Source organism: Balaenoptera borealis (genome assembly GCF_965194805.1).
Source record: "Balaenoptera borealis genome assembly, chromosome: 19".
NCBI classification, from domain to species: Eukaryota; Metazoa; Chordata; class Mammalia; order Artiodactyla; family Balaenopteridae; genus Balaenoptera; species Balaenoptera borealis.
Window position 1 is genome coordinate 13,053,660 of NC_138878.1, and position 13,393 is coordinate 13,067,052.

Genomic DNA, 13,393 nt, shown 5'->3' on the forward strand with positions numbered 1-13,393 from the left:
TCCTAAAACAACAGAATACACTTTCTTCTCAAGTGCTCATGGAACATTCTCCAGGATAGATCGTATCTTGGGTCACAAATCAAGGCTTGGTAAAGTTAAGAAAACTGAAATCATATCAAGTATCATTTCCAACCACAATGCTATGAGACTAGATACCAATTAGAGGAAAAAATCTGTAAAAAAATACAAACACATGGAGGCTAAACAATACACTACTAAATAACCAAGAGATCACTAAAGAAATCAAAGAAGAAATCAAAAAACACCTAGGAAGAAATGACAATGAAAACACGACCACCCAAGACCTATGGGATGCAGCAAAAGCAGTTCTAAGAGGGAAGTTTATAGCAATACAATCCTACCTCAAGAAACAAGAAACATCTCAAATAAACAACCTAACCTTACACCTAAAGCAATTAGAGAAAGAAGAACAAAAAACCCCCAAAGTTAGCAGAAGGAAAGAAATCATAAAGATCAGATCAGAAATAAATGAAAAAGAAATGAAGGAAATAATAGCAAAGATCAATAAAACTAAAAGCTGGTTCTTTGAGAAGATAAACAAAATTGATAAACCATTAGCCAGACTCATCAAGAAAAAAAGGGAGAAGACTCAGATCAACAGAATTAGAAATGAAAAAGGAGAAGCAACAACTGACACTGCAGAAATACAAAGGATCATGAGAGGTTACTACAAGCAAGTATATGCCAATAAAATGGACAACCTGGAAGAAATGGACAAATTCTTAGATAAGCACAACCTTCCGAGACTGAACCAGGAAGATATAGAAAATATAAACAGACCAAACACAAGCACTGAAATTAAGACTGTGATTAAAAATCTTCTAACAAACAAAAGCCCAGGACCAGATGGCTTCACAGGCGAATTCTAGCAAACATTTATAGAAGAGTTAACACCTAGCTGTCTCAACTTCTTCCAAAATATAGCAGGGGGAGGAACACTCCCAAACTCATTCTATGAGGCCACCATCACCCTGATAACAAAACCAGATAAAGATGTCACAAAGAAAGAAAACTACAGGCCAATATCACTGATGAACACAGATGCAAGAATCCTCAACAAAATACTAGCAAACAGAATCCAACAGCACATGAAAAGGATCATACACCATGATCAAGTGGGGTTTATCCCAGGATGCAAGGATTCTTCAACGTACGCAAATCAATCAATGTGATACACCATATTAACAAACTGAAGGATAAAAACCGTATGATTATCTCAATAAATGCAGAAAAAGCTTTCGACAAAATTCAACACCCATTTATGATAAAAACCCTCCACAAAGTAGGCACAGAGGGAATGTACCTCAACATAATAAAGGCCATATATGACAAACCCACAGCCAACATTGTTCTCAGTGGTGAAAAACTGAAACCATTTCCACTAAGATCAGGAACAAGACAAGGTTGCCCACTCTCATCACTATTATTCAACATAGTTTTGGAAGTTTTAGCCACAGCAATCAGAGGAGAAAAAGAAATAAAAGGAATCCAAATTGGAAAGGAAGAAGTAAAGCTGTTACTGTTTGCAGATGACATGATACTCTACATAGAGAATCCTAAAGACACTACTAGAAAACTGCTAGAGCTAATCAACGAAATTGGTAAAGTAGCAGGATACAAAACTAATGCACAGAAATCCCTTGCATTCCTATACACCAGTGATGAAAAATCTGAAAGAGAAACTAGGAAAACACTCCCATTTACCACTGCAACAAAAAGAATAAAATACCTAGGAATAAACCTACCTAAGGAGACAAAAGACCTGTATGCAGAAAACTATAAGACACTGATGAAAGAAATTAAAGATGATATAAACAGATGGAGAGATACACCATGTTCTTGGATTGGAAGAATCAACATTGTGAAAATGACTATACTACCCAAAGCCATCTACAGATTCAATGCAATCCCTGTCTAACTACCAATGGCATTTTTCACAGAACTACAACAAAAAATTTCACAATTTGTATGGAAACACAAAAGACCCCAAATAGCCAAAGCAATCTTCAGAAAGAAAAACGGAGCTGGAGGAATCAGGTTCCCTGACTTCAGACTATATTACAAAGCTACAGTAATCAAGACAGTATGGTACAGGCACAAAAACAGAAATATAGATCAATGGAACAGGATAGGTAGCCCAGAGATAAACCCACACACATATGGTCACCTTATCTTTGATAAAGGAGGCAAGAAGATAACAATGGAGAAAAGCCAGCCTCTTCAATAAGTGGTGCTGGGAAAACTGGACAGCTACATGGACAAGAGTGAAATTAGAACACTCCCTAACACCATACACAAAAATAAACTCAAAATGGATGAAAGACCTAAATGTAAGGCCAGACACTATAAAATTCTTAGAGGAAAACATCAGCAGAACACTCTATGACATAAATCACAGCAAGATCCTTTTTGACCCACCTCCTAGAGAAATGGAAATAAAAACAAAAATAAACAAATGGGACCTAATGAAACTTAAAAGCTTTTGCACAGCAAAGGAAACCATAAACAAGATGAAAAGACAACCCTCAGAATGGGAGAAAATATTTGCAAATGAAGTAACTGACAAAGTATTAATCTTCAAAATTTACAAGCAGCTCATGAAGCTCAATATCAAAAAAACAAACAACCCAATCCAAAAATGGGCAGAAGACCTAAGTAGACATTTCTCCAAATAAGATATACAGATTGTCAACAAACACATGAAAGGATGCTCAACATCACTAGTCATCAGAAAAATGCAAATCAAAACTACAATGAGGTGTCAGCTCACACTAGTCAGAATGGCCATCATCAAAAAATCTACAAACAATAAAGGCTGGAGAGGATGTGGAGTAAGGGAACCCTCTTTCACTGTTGGTGGGAATATAAATTGATACAGCCACTATGGAGAACAGTATGGAGGTTCCTTAAAAAACTAAAAATAGAAGTACCATACGACCCAGCAATCCCACTACTGGGCATATACCCTGAGAAAACCATAATTCAAAAAGAGTCATGTACCACAATGTTCACTGCAGCTCTATTTACAATAGCCAGGACATGGAAGCAACCTAAGTGTCCATCGACAGATGAATGGATAAAGAAGATGTGGCACATATATACAATGGACTATTACTCAGCCATAAAAAGAAATGAAATTGAGTTATTTGTAGTGAGGTGGATGGACCTATAATCTGTCATATAGAGTGAAGTAAGTCAGAAAGAGAAAAACAAATACCGTATGCTAACACATATATATGGAATCTAAAAAAAAAAAAAAATGTTCTGAAGAACCTAGGGGCAGGACAGGAATAAAGATGCAGACGTAGAGAATGGACTTGAGGACACGGGGAGGGGGAAGGGTAAGCTGGGATGAAGTGAGAGAGTGGCATGGACATATATACACTATCAAATGTAAAATAGATAGCTAGTGGGAACGGTTGCATAGCACAGGCAGATCAGCTCGGTGCTTTGTGACCATCTAGAGGGGTGGGATAGGGAGAGTGGGAGGGAGATGCAAGAGGGAGGAGATATGGGGATACATGTATATGTACAGCTGATTCACTTTGTTATGAAGCAGAAACTAACACACCATTGTAAAGCAATTATACTCCAATAAAGATGTTTAAAAAAAAAGTTAAGTATTACTAACTTCTCAGATTGCTGTGAAAATGACATTTATTAAATTGCATAACTTTTAGAATAGTGCATGGCAAAGAGTGCTCATGAAAGACAGTGATTGCTATTTATGTCCCCAGTGCTAAGTAGAATGGGTTTAAGATTTACCTGTGCTTAAGAAGCAACTGATATGCACTAGTGATAACTTGAAGGCAACTCAAAGGTGTTAATGGTAACTTGAAGGACACTTGTTCTTCTCTCTGAGCTGGTGCATGGATTGCCTTTTTTCCTGTCTTACCCAGATTTTCTATAAGGTGCCAGTTCCTCTATTTTCGAGAATATGCATTTCATTCTTCTCCCCCTGACAAAGCAGCAACTACTTATGTATATGGAATCCAGCAAATTGTTTGACAATACAATTCTGACACCTTTTGATTACTAGTAATGCCCTTACCCTTGCAGTCCAACTCCTTGGAGAGGGGAAAATTTATAGTAGAACTTCACCTCTCATTTGTTTTCCTTCTAATTATACTGGGGAATAGCATATACTCTTGGGGGTTAGTCTTTATGTGTCTGCTAAGCTCAGCAACGACTAACAGCAATAGCTAGTTACTCAAATTTGTTTCAAGTAGGTAATGTAATAAATTGAAAGAGAGACACAATGAGGCATCAGCATTAAATACACAGAGAGTGCAAAATATTCCCATAAGAAGCACCTTACCATGTCCTTCTCTGCCACTGCACAGCTCTCAAAACTGTCCAGTCTGATGCAGCACCACATTTAACACTTACTTAGCTGGCTGTGGTTTGCTTTACTGTTCAATTATGGGAGGGTGGGAAGTGATGGTCTCAAGCACACTTCTGTTAAAATTTGTAAGAAATTATTATCACATTCAGAGAAACCCTATCTATTTTGTAACAGGGAAGAGCAAAATCTGACTCCATGTTGGATCCGTTTCTTTTATTTAACCTTTGCTTTTCACTGCTTTTGTTATTATAATCATACATAATGGCTTGCCTCAGGGCACCCTGCCCCTTTGCCTGAATGTTAAACTAAAGTGCCTTTGTTCATCTCACAGGGTGACAATCTGACTCTGCCCACCTGTGAATGGCTGCAGAAAAGAGGAAATTAACACATCCCCTCCCCAATGCTGGCCAAGCCAGGAGATATTTTGCAAAACTAGGCCTTTTTACTTTACTTCCTCACCTCCTCCCCTTCTCTGTTCTATAAAAGAAACTGGCATCCAGACCCCAATAAGATGGTTTTTGCGGACACTAGTCTGACATCTTCTCAGTCTATTGGCTTTCTGAATAAAGTCACTATTCCTTGTCTCAACACCTTGTCTCCCAATTTATTGCCTTGTTGTGTAGCCAGCAGAGTGAGTTTGGACTCGATAACAATTCTGCATCAGAACTAAAGGTTCTTTTCCAATGTGGCATCCATAAGACACAGTCTGTACGGTGTGAGGGGAACTTGCACTGGATAAAGTACAGGCAGAATATCAATTTAATAAGAACAATTTAATTTAATAAGAACTCTTATACCTTTTTTTCCCCTCCCTAAGTGACCATTTTTTCAGAATGCAATACAGGACAATGCAACATAGTAGCTGTGCCACTTTTCACTTTGTTAGTCACGTGAGTGATTACTTCATTTAAGTTATGCTCTTAGGTATTTTCCATCTCATCTCATGTATATTCCCTGACATTAACATCTCTATTTACCTTTCAAATCATCCCATTTGGCCCATCATTAAGTCTAACGAATGTGAGGACAAATGACACTGCAGGAAGCTCTCAACATCAATTGGGCACTCACCTCCCATGCTTAGGCTGAGCTGAATTGGTTGTAGACCGGATTTGCCCATAATGAGAGCCCAAGGGATTGAAAAGCCAGCAAAGGGCTTTCTCTTCCCACATGATGTAGGGCCCTAGTACCCCGGGGCTCACTAACATTTACAGGCTGTGTGACTTTGCCAAGTTACTTAACAAATGCGGCAGAGTCAGGTTGGCCATTCACTGAACCCATATCCTCTTCCTCCTGTGCCTATAGCTAGACTACATTTCCCAGCCACCCTTGCAGTTACAGACCCTAATAGGATATGAACAAAAGTGATACATGCCACCTCCATTACTACCTCCTATAAAAACCTCTCATGTGCACCCCTCCATGCCTTTCTCCTACTGCCAGTGTGATACATGTGAGGCTACAATCTTGCAACTCAGATGTTAGGGGTGGGAGAGCCATGAGATAGAATGAGGCTGAGTTCTTGATCCTCTGCAGGAGGAGAGCCATCTGCTGATGACCAAGCTTGTCTGGGACTTTATGTTAGGAACAAAATAGATATATTATTGTATTTGTTTGTTACAGTATGTAGCGTTACCTTAACTAGTAAAACTTCTCTAAGCCCCAGCTTCCTCAGCTATAAAATGGGGATAGTCATTGTACCTTCTTCAAAGGGTTTTTGTGAGGACCAAGTGAACTAATGCATATGTGCTCAACATACATGAAGGGTGAGGATGTTGACTGAATTAACCACTATGTGTCTCATATTTCTCATGTGTAAAAACAGGTACAGTAAAACCCACCACTCATGGTTCTGTAAGAGTTAGAAATCACACACACATACGTAGGCATGCACACATAATAAGGCATGGAACTTGACACCTATTTGTCGCTCATTAAGTAAATGCTTTTATTGTTAACTCTATAGAAATATAAACACTTACAATTTAGGAATCTTTCTACAATAAACTTTCAATGGTTATAGTTTGATATAGTGTAAACAAGTGTCCTGGATATGAATTTAGTGATGAAGTGACACTGAAGTAACTTTGATCCTCATGAACCCATGGGTACATCATGTAAAAAATCATTTTCTATTTAATTGGAAAGACAAAGCAGGGAGATCTCTTCCAGAAATCAGGACGATTGGTTTTTAAATCAGAGAAAATTAATTAAAATTTTAAATTAGAGAAACTTCTGAAGTGTGAAAACAGCTATCCTCATTAGGACATTCTGGAAAATGTAAAAGGTTCTCTATCCTCTGATCTGTAGGATTTATGTTGTCAGAGAACAAGCATTAAACAGATGGGGAGACGTATTTATGGTGTCCCCCTTTGCAATTTACAAAATGATGATGATAAAACCAATTAAGTTATGACTTTGATGCTTTTTATAAAGCTAGAGAGGCTGAAAAGGATGGAAAAAGTTGCTTCCCTCAACAAGGCTGGGAGGGAGGAGGAGTTCAATCATTTGGGGTCTGAATAGGTACGAGTAATGGAAAAAATGTGATGTCACAAATTTTCTATCAATAAAAACACACACATAAAACAAAAAAAGCCAAGTACTTAGGAGTCTCAACGAACAATTCTAGTGCTTACCTCATAACAATGTACAGATCCAACAAAAACTTTTCCAATATCCAGCAACTCAAAGTTGAAGTGAATCTTTGGTCCCATTCCTTCCCCTTTGATTCGGAGGGGCAAACGGATCTCTCGGCCTGTAAAAACAATTCAGACTTTATTACCCTCAGTGACGTTTTATTACCCCAGATTACCCACAACCTCTTATTAATGTAAGCAGTCAAGATTATTGCAACAACTCCCTACAATGGACTGAGGGAGTGTAATTCAACCAATGCTGAAGATTTAGCTTATCTTTAAGAAACAAGAATACTGGTTAGTTTCTTAACTTTAGGGGAAAGCTTATATTGCAATCTAGGCTGACATTTTAGCAGAAAAAAACAATTTAAAAAATTTAACCCAATCTTAACTGTATCCTTAAGTTTTTTATAAAGGAAAATAATTTCTCTAAATCAGAGAAGAATGACCATAAGATGAGTGCCGCCACGGGGCTCCAAGAGACCTTGTTCACACTGATCTTTCCTAGATTTAGGAAGAGCCGGGGCATTAAGGGATCTGAGTCTAGGAGTCTTACCTGACCCTCACTTTGCAGCTTCTTTCATACAGAGGAAATGGAATCCACTAAACAGTATCCTTTACTACACAGCCACAATGCACCCAGGGTCAATACAGAGCACAAGCCTTTAAAGTACTGACTGCTTTTGCTTCCCTTTTAAAATGGGGTATGTATCTGCATCTGATAATACGTGATTATTATAAAAATATTAAAGGGAAAGTAGTAATTTTATCATAATTCCACCACCCAAAGATAACTATTGTTAGCATTTTGGTGCCAATCCTTACACATTTAATCATATTTAAGAATTGTTAATGTAAATGAGAGCATATGCTATAAATTATTTTTAGCCTGCTTTTTTTCACTTAACAATACATCTGGAACATTTTTACATATCATCACCTAAAGATGTAGTAAATATTTTTAACCAGTCTTTCTTATTGGATATTTAAGTGGCTTCCAAATTTTCATTACAACAAATTACAATGTAATTAATATCCTTTAATACATTTATGATCAATTTTCCTATGTTTTCTTTAAGCACTTTGAAGATACCATTCTATTATTTCTTGTCTTCCACCATTTCTGTTGAGAACTCAGTTTACAGTCTTATTGTTCATTTGAGATAATACGTCTTTTCCTCTGACTGCGTTAAGATTTTCCTTTTGTCTTTGTTTTTCAGCAGTTTTACTATAATGTTCCCAAGTGTGGTTTGCATTTACCCTTCTTGGGGTTTATTGCACTTTTTGAATCTGTGGATAAATGTATTTCACCCAATTTGGAAATTTTTTTTTGTCATTATCTCTTCAAATATTGCTTATGCTCAATTTTCCCATTTCTTTATATATATATATATGTATGTGTGTATATATATACACACACACGTATATAGGAGCTTTTTACCACATTCCACTCAGTTCTTATGTTCTTTTCTGCATTTTGTCCCTATATGCTTTAGTGTAGCTATTTTCTTTGATTTATCTAATTTCCAGTTTACAAAATCTACCTCTAGGTATACCTAACAGGCTATTAAATTCATCTACTGAGTTCTTAATTTGTCATCATAACTTTTCCATGCTAGACTTCCTATTGGATTTTTTTGTAGTTTCCAGGTCTCTGCTCAATATTATCTTTAGTAAGAACATTAAAAAAAATCTGTGTCTAGAAATTCTATTACCTGGCTCTCTATGGGTTTGCTCCTATTGTTTATCTTGGTGTTCTATCAGACTGTGTTACCTCCTCATATACTTGGTTATTTCTGATTGAGTGCTGATCAGTGTATATCAGTGTATATAAAAAACTGATAACCAGATAACCTAATCTAACCATTGGCAGTAAGATTTTGTGACGGAATTAAGCCCTGCAGCAAATCATTGGAGTGACTATTTTCTCAATTCTCCCAAGAAGGGTGTGTAGCTAGTACTATCCTACGTATAGAAGAGAAGTTAATTCCTCATATATAAGACATACCTTAGAACATTAGGGATTAAATACTCTTGGAACCCCAGTGGAGAACTGTCTTAATCAAATCTATGCTTGAAAAATGATCCAAAGCTGAGCTCTAGTTCTTATAAGGACTTATTTCTAGTCCCCACTTTACTGGGTCCCACCCTCAAGCATGGGGCATTTCTAGGGCCCTTTCTCCTTGGGCATCCCATTAACTCCTATGTTTTCTTCCCTAACTCTGCTTAATTTTTCAGTCTCTGCAGTATCTCCCAAAAAGTCAGTGTCACTAAGGATAAAGAGGCCCCCCAAATCTGATTGTTTTGGTTTCTTTCTTCTCCTGGATCTTGGTCCCCAAATCCTTCACTGTCCTGGCAGCTCTCTTTTGCTTTCTAACAAGTTTGAAAAATATATTTTGACTCGTTCTTTTATTCTTTTAGTTGCTCTGAGAGTGTGTGTGTGTGTGTGTGTGTGTGTGTGTGTGCGAGAGAGAGAGAAAAAGAGAGAGAGAAAAAGGGAGTTAAATTACCCAGCCCACCACTATAGGAAGTAGAATGCCAGAACAAAAGGATACACACTTGACAGTTTGACAGCTATGGCCATATTGTCTTCTAGAATGGTTGTACTAATTTACACAAAAACATCAACAGTTTTAATGGTTTCTGTCTTTCCATGTTCTCCCTCAAAAATCAACACTCGAAAATATTTGATAATTTAATAGGTTTTCCTTAAATTTGCACCACTGAAATTTCAAGTTATTTAGGGAAAAATTATGTATTTGCTCTGTGTGTAACATTTTGAACATTCAAAATTATTTTGACGCTCTGTTAGATGCAATTTTCAGTATTAGAGCAAATACACTTTGAACAACCAAGTGGTATTATTGGTTGTTATTAATAATATTAATTTATTATCATCATAATAATGCCTTGTGACATTTTATGTTCCACTGTCTTCTATTGCTATTTAGCGTCTGTATCTTTAATGCCTCCTCTCCATGACTGTCCTTTTAAAGACAAGAATACTTGTCTCTGGGTCCCCTCTAGTGCTTGGCAACACAATGGTCATTAGGCAAGTATTGCTTTGATTACAAGAAACAAGAGCAATCTTAGCAATATTTGGAACAGCTCATTTATTCAAAGGGTTCTCCCAATCCATGTGATCCCTGGAAAAGAAGTTCCTCTAAAGTTCCTCTAAAGATCAGTGTTGGTTTGACAACACTCTAGAGCATCACTAAAATTCTCAGAGAGCCCAAACCTTATCACCCTACTCCATTATTTTAGAGTTTTAATCTTCAAACCTGTTTTGAAGGCAATGATTTGTACTCCTTGGTCAAGAGAAAAGTATTTTGACAGAGATCCAACTTTCAGAATGGCAAAGGAAGAGAACTGCAAATACATTGTGGAATAAACTGCAAGACTATTTATAACTGTCAGGCTTAAAGCTTTCCCAATCTGTTATCTTGACTGCCTTCCTTAATAAAAAAGAAAAAAGGAGATGTGTTGTACAAAAGCAGTGAGCCAATGTTTCTTTGGGAATTATTAATTACTTCAAGGGAGACTTTCTTATTTGTAGCTAGCCATTTCCCTAACCCAGGACAGAATAGGAGTAAAGTAATACCCAGGCTTGCATTTGTAAGAGTTAGTCTAAATTTTAGTGTTACATTACAAGTGCTATGTTTCCACAAGATTTTTGAAGCAGGGATTTTGGCAAAAGGCAGCAAGATGGACAAGCTTGAAAGAACTATTAAGCTCTAAGGTCAGATTCCTTATTAGAAGAGCAAAATATTAAAATGTTCTTAAAATAGGGAAGCTTCTCATCTATGATTACAGTGTCCTGGTTTCACACATGAGAAGCAGGGAGATGTACTACAGAACCCCTTTCACAGCCCTAAAATCTGTGAATGCAATAGATTATATTGCATTAAATACCAGAAAATGTAACCATGGGCTTTCAAAAACTTGCCATCTAAGATATATATATTAGATGTTCAATATGATACTTGAGCTCCATTCCTGTGCAGTAAGACAAGAAAAAGGGAGGGGGGGGAGAATGTATAAATAGGAAGAACAAATGGTCATAATTCACAGATTTTATGACTACCAACCTGAAAAATCCTAAAGAACCTATAAATACTTTTTTAAATTAAAAAGATGGTTACCAAATCAAATACAAAAGTCAACTGCATTTCTACACACAGCAAGAGTCAAAAAATTAATTTTCAAGATATTAATTCTACAATAGCAACAAAAATATAAAGTACCTAGAAATAAATCTAACAAAATATACTTAAGACTTTCAAGGAAGAAATTGAAAAACTTTACTGAAAGATATTAAGAAAGATCTAAATAAATGGAGAACTAGGTTATGTTCTTGAAATGGGAGACTCAATATTATAAAATTGTCAATTTTCCTCCAACTGATCTATATAATTTTAATGCTCTACTAAACAAAATGCCAGCAGGTAAAATTTGGAGGAATTTGATGGTTCATTATACAATTTAAGTGTAAAATCAAAGGGCCAGTAACAACCAAGACGTTACTAAAGAAAATAAATTGAGGGGACTTGCCCTTTCATATATTAAAGTCAGTTGTAAATCTACTGTAATTAAGATAGTGTGGTATTGGGGCAGAAAGTGAAAAATGACTAAGGAAACAGAATACAGAACTCAGAATAAATGCACACATATGCAAATTTGACTTATGACAGAGCAGGTGTGAAAATCAGTACGGAAAGGTGGACCACACAGTATAAAGAGCTAAAACAACTGGGCACCCACATAGGATCTGTGGTAGGCTGAATAATGGCCCCCAAAGATATCCACGTCCTAATTCCTGTAACCTATAAGTATTATTTCATATGGCAAAAAAGGTGAATATTATATGACAAAAGATGTGATTAAGTTAAGAATTTTTAGTTGGGGATATTATGCTGGATTATCTTGATTACCGTAGCTTAGAAGTTGTCTTGAAATCAGGTCATAGTAGTCTTCCAATTTTATTCTTCTATTCCAAAGTTGTTTGGGTTATTCTAAATTCTTTGCATTTCCATATGAATTTTAGAATGAGCTTGTCAATTTCTACCAAGAAAAAGCTGTTTGGATTTTTATTTGAATTGCATTGAATCTATAGATGAATTTTGGGGGAAAATGACATCTTAATATTTAATTTACCCACCTATTAACAAGGTACAGTTCTCCATTTATTTAGGTTTTTAATTTCTCTCAGCAGTGTTTTATAGTTTTCAGTGTACAGGTCTTCCACATCTTTTGTCAAATTAATCTCTAAGTAGTTCATATTTCTTAATGCTATTGTATTATAAGTAATATTGCTTTTTAAAAATTCAATTTCCATTGTTCATTGTCTAGAAACACAATTGATTTCTCTCTATATAAATCTTGTATCCTGCAACCTTGTTACACACTTAATTTTCAGTCCTTGTTAAAATATTCTTTTGCACTATCTCCACAGATTTTAATTCAAAAAACATAGATGAAACCCAAGAACCTACATTTTTAATGAGCAGCCAGAGTGACTCGATGCAGATTCTCTAAGGATATTACCTCAAGAAACATATGAACACTGTTAACTACATTAACTTCTGACAACAGGGCAGGGTAAGCTGACTCAGCACATCCTTCCGCTTCAAATACAAAAAAAATCATTAAAATTATGACAAACATATAGTTTTAATACTTATCCAAGCCCAAAAGAAAGAAAGGAAAACACCAGGTGCTAGAAATAAAAAGGGAACTCAGAGATTTTTAAAGTACATACAGCCTTATGGTCTAATGGCTTCAGTTTAAACACCCTCACAGAAATAGGGCATATGGCTTTGTTCCTATCTGGGAATGAGGAACTGAACTTAGATTCCTGCATAAATCTAGGACCTTGGAAAGGATGCCTCTTTCCAAAAAGGAAACTAGAAAAATTCTACCTATTGGTCTAAGGGAACAGTGATGAAGCTTGTCCTCTACCTTGCAATCTGAATAGGGGAAAAAGGCCCCTATGAGAAATCAAAGTCCCATGTATAGGAATGGGATCCAAATTTATATTATATTATAGGTGAAAGAATCAGAAGCTGTGAAAATAAAAGTTGTAAAGTCCTGAAGAAATAAAAAATTGTTCTGAAGGAACACCTCCGTGATCCAGTACCCATACTGTCTTAGTCTGTTTGGGTTGCTGTAATAAAATACCACAGACTGGGTGGCTTAAACAACAAACATTTATTTCTCACAGTTCTGGAGGCCAGGAAGTCCAAGATCAAGGTGCTGGCAGATTCAGTGTCTGGTGAGAGCCCTCTTCCTGCTTCACAGATGCTGTCTTCTCACTCACATGTAAGAACGGGCAATGGAGCTTTCCGGTGTCTCTTTTATAAAGGGCACTAACCACATTCATGAAGGCTCTGCC

General features: G+C 36.5%; 1 protein-coding gene and 1 long non-coding RNA gene across 3 annotated transcripts in view; one reads left to right on the forward strand and one right to left on the reverse strand.

Moving 5' to 3' along the window:
* The window catches only part of LOC309617580, a 548,498-nt gene that overhangs the window by 250,759 nt on the left and 284,346 nt on the right, over nucleotides 1-13,393 (forward strand). The gene's annotated exons all lie outside the window — the stretch shown is intronic.
* HYDIN (HYDIN axonemal central pair apparatus protein) overlaps nucleotides 1-13,393 on the reverse strand; it is a 441,132-nt gene that overhangs the window by 249,051 nt on the left and 178,688 nt on the right. For both annotated transcript variants that reach the window (XM_082369752.1, XM_082369751.1), the window contains exon 12: nucleotides 7,003-7,121. In XM_082369752.1, coding sequence (XP_082225878.1) covers nucleotides 7,003-7,121 — 119 coding nt within the window. The remainder of the gene's footprint in view (nucleotides 1-7,002; nucleotides 7,122-13,393) is intronic.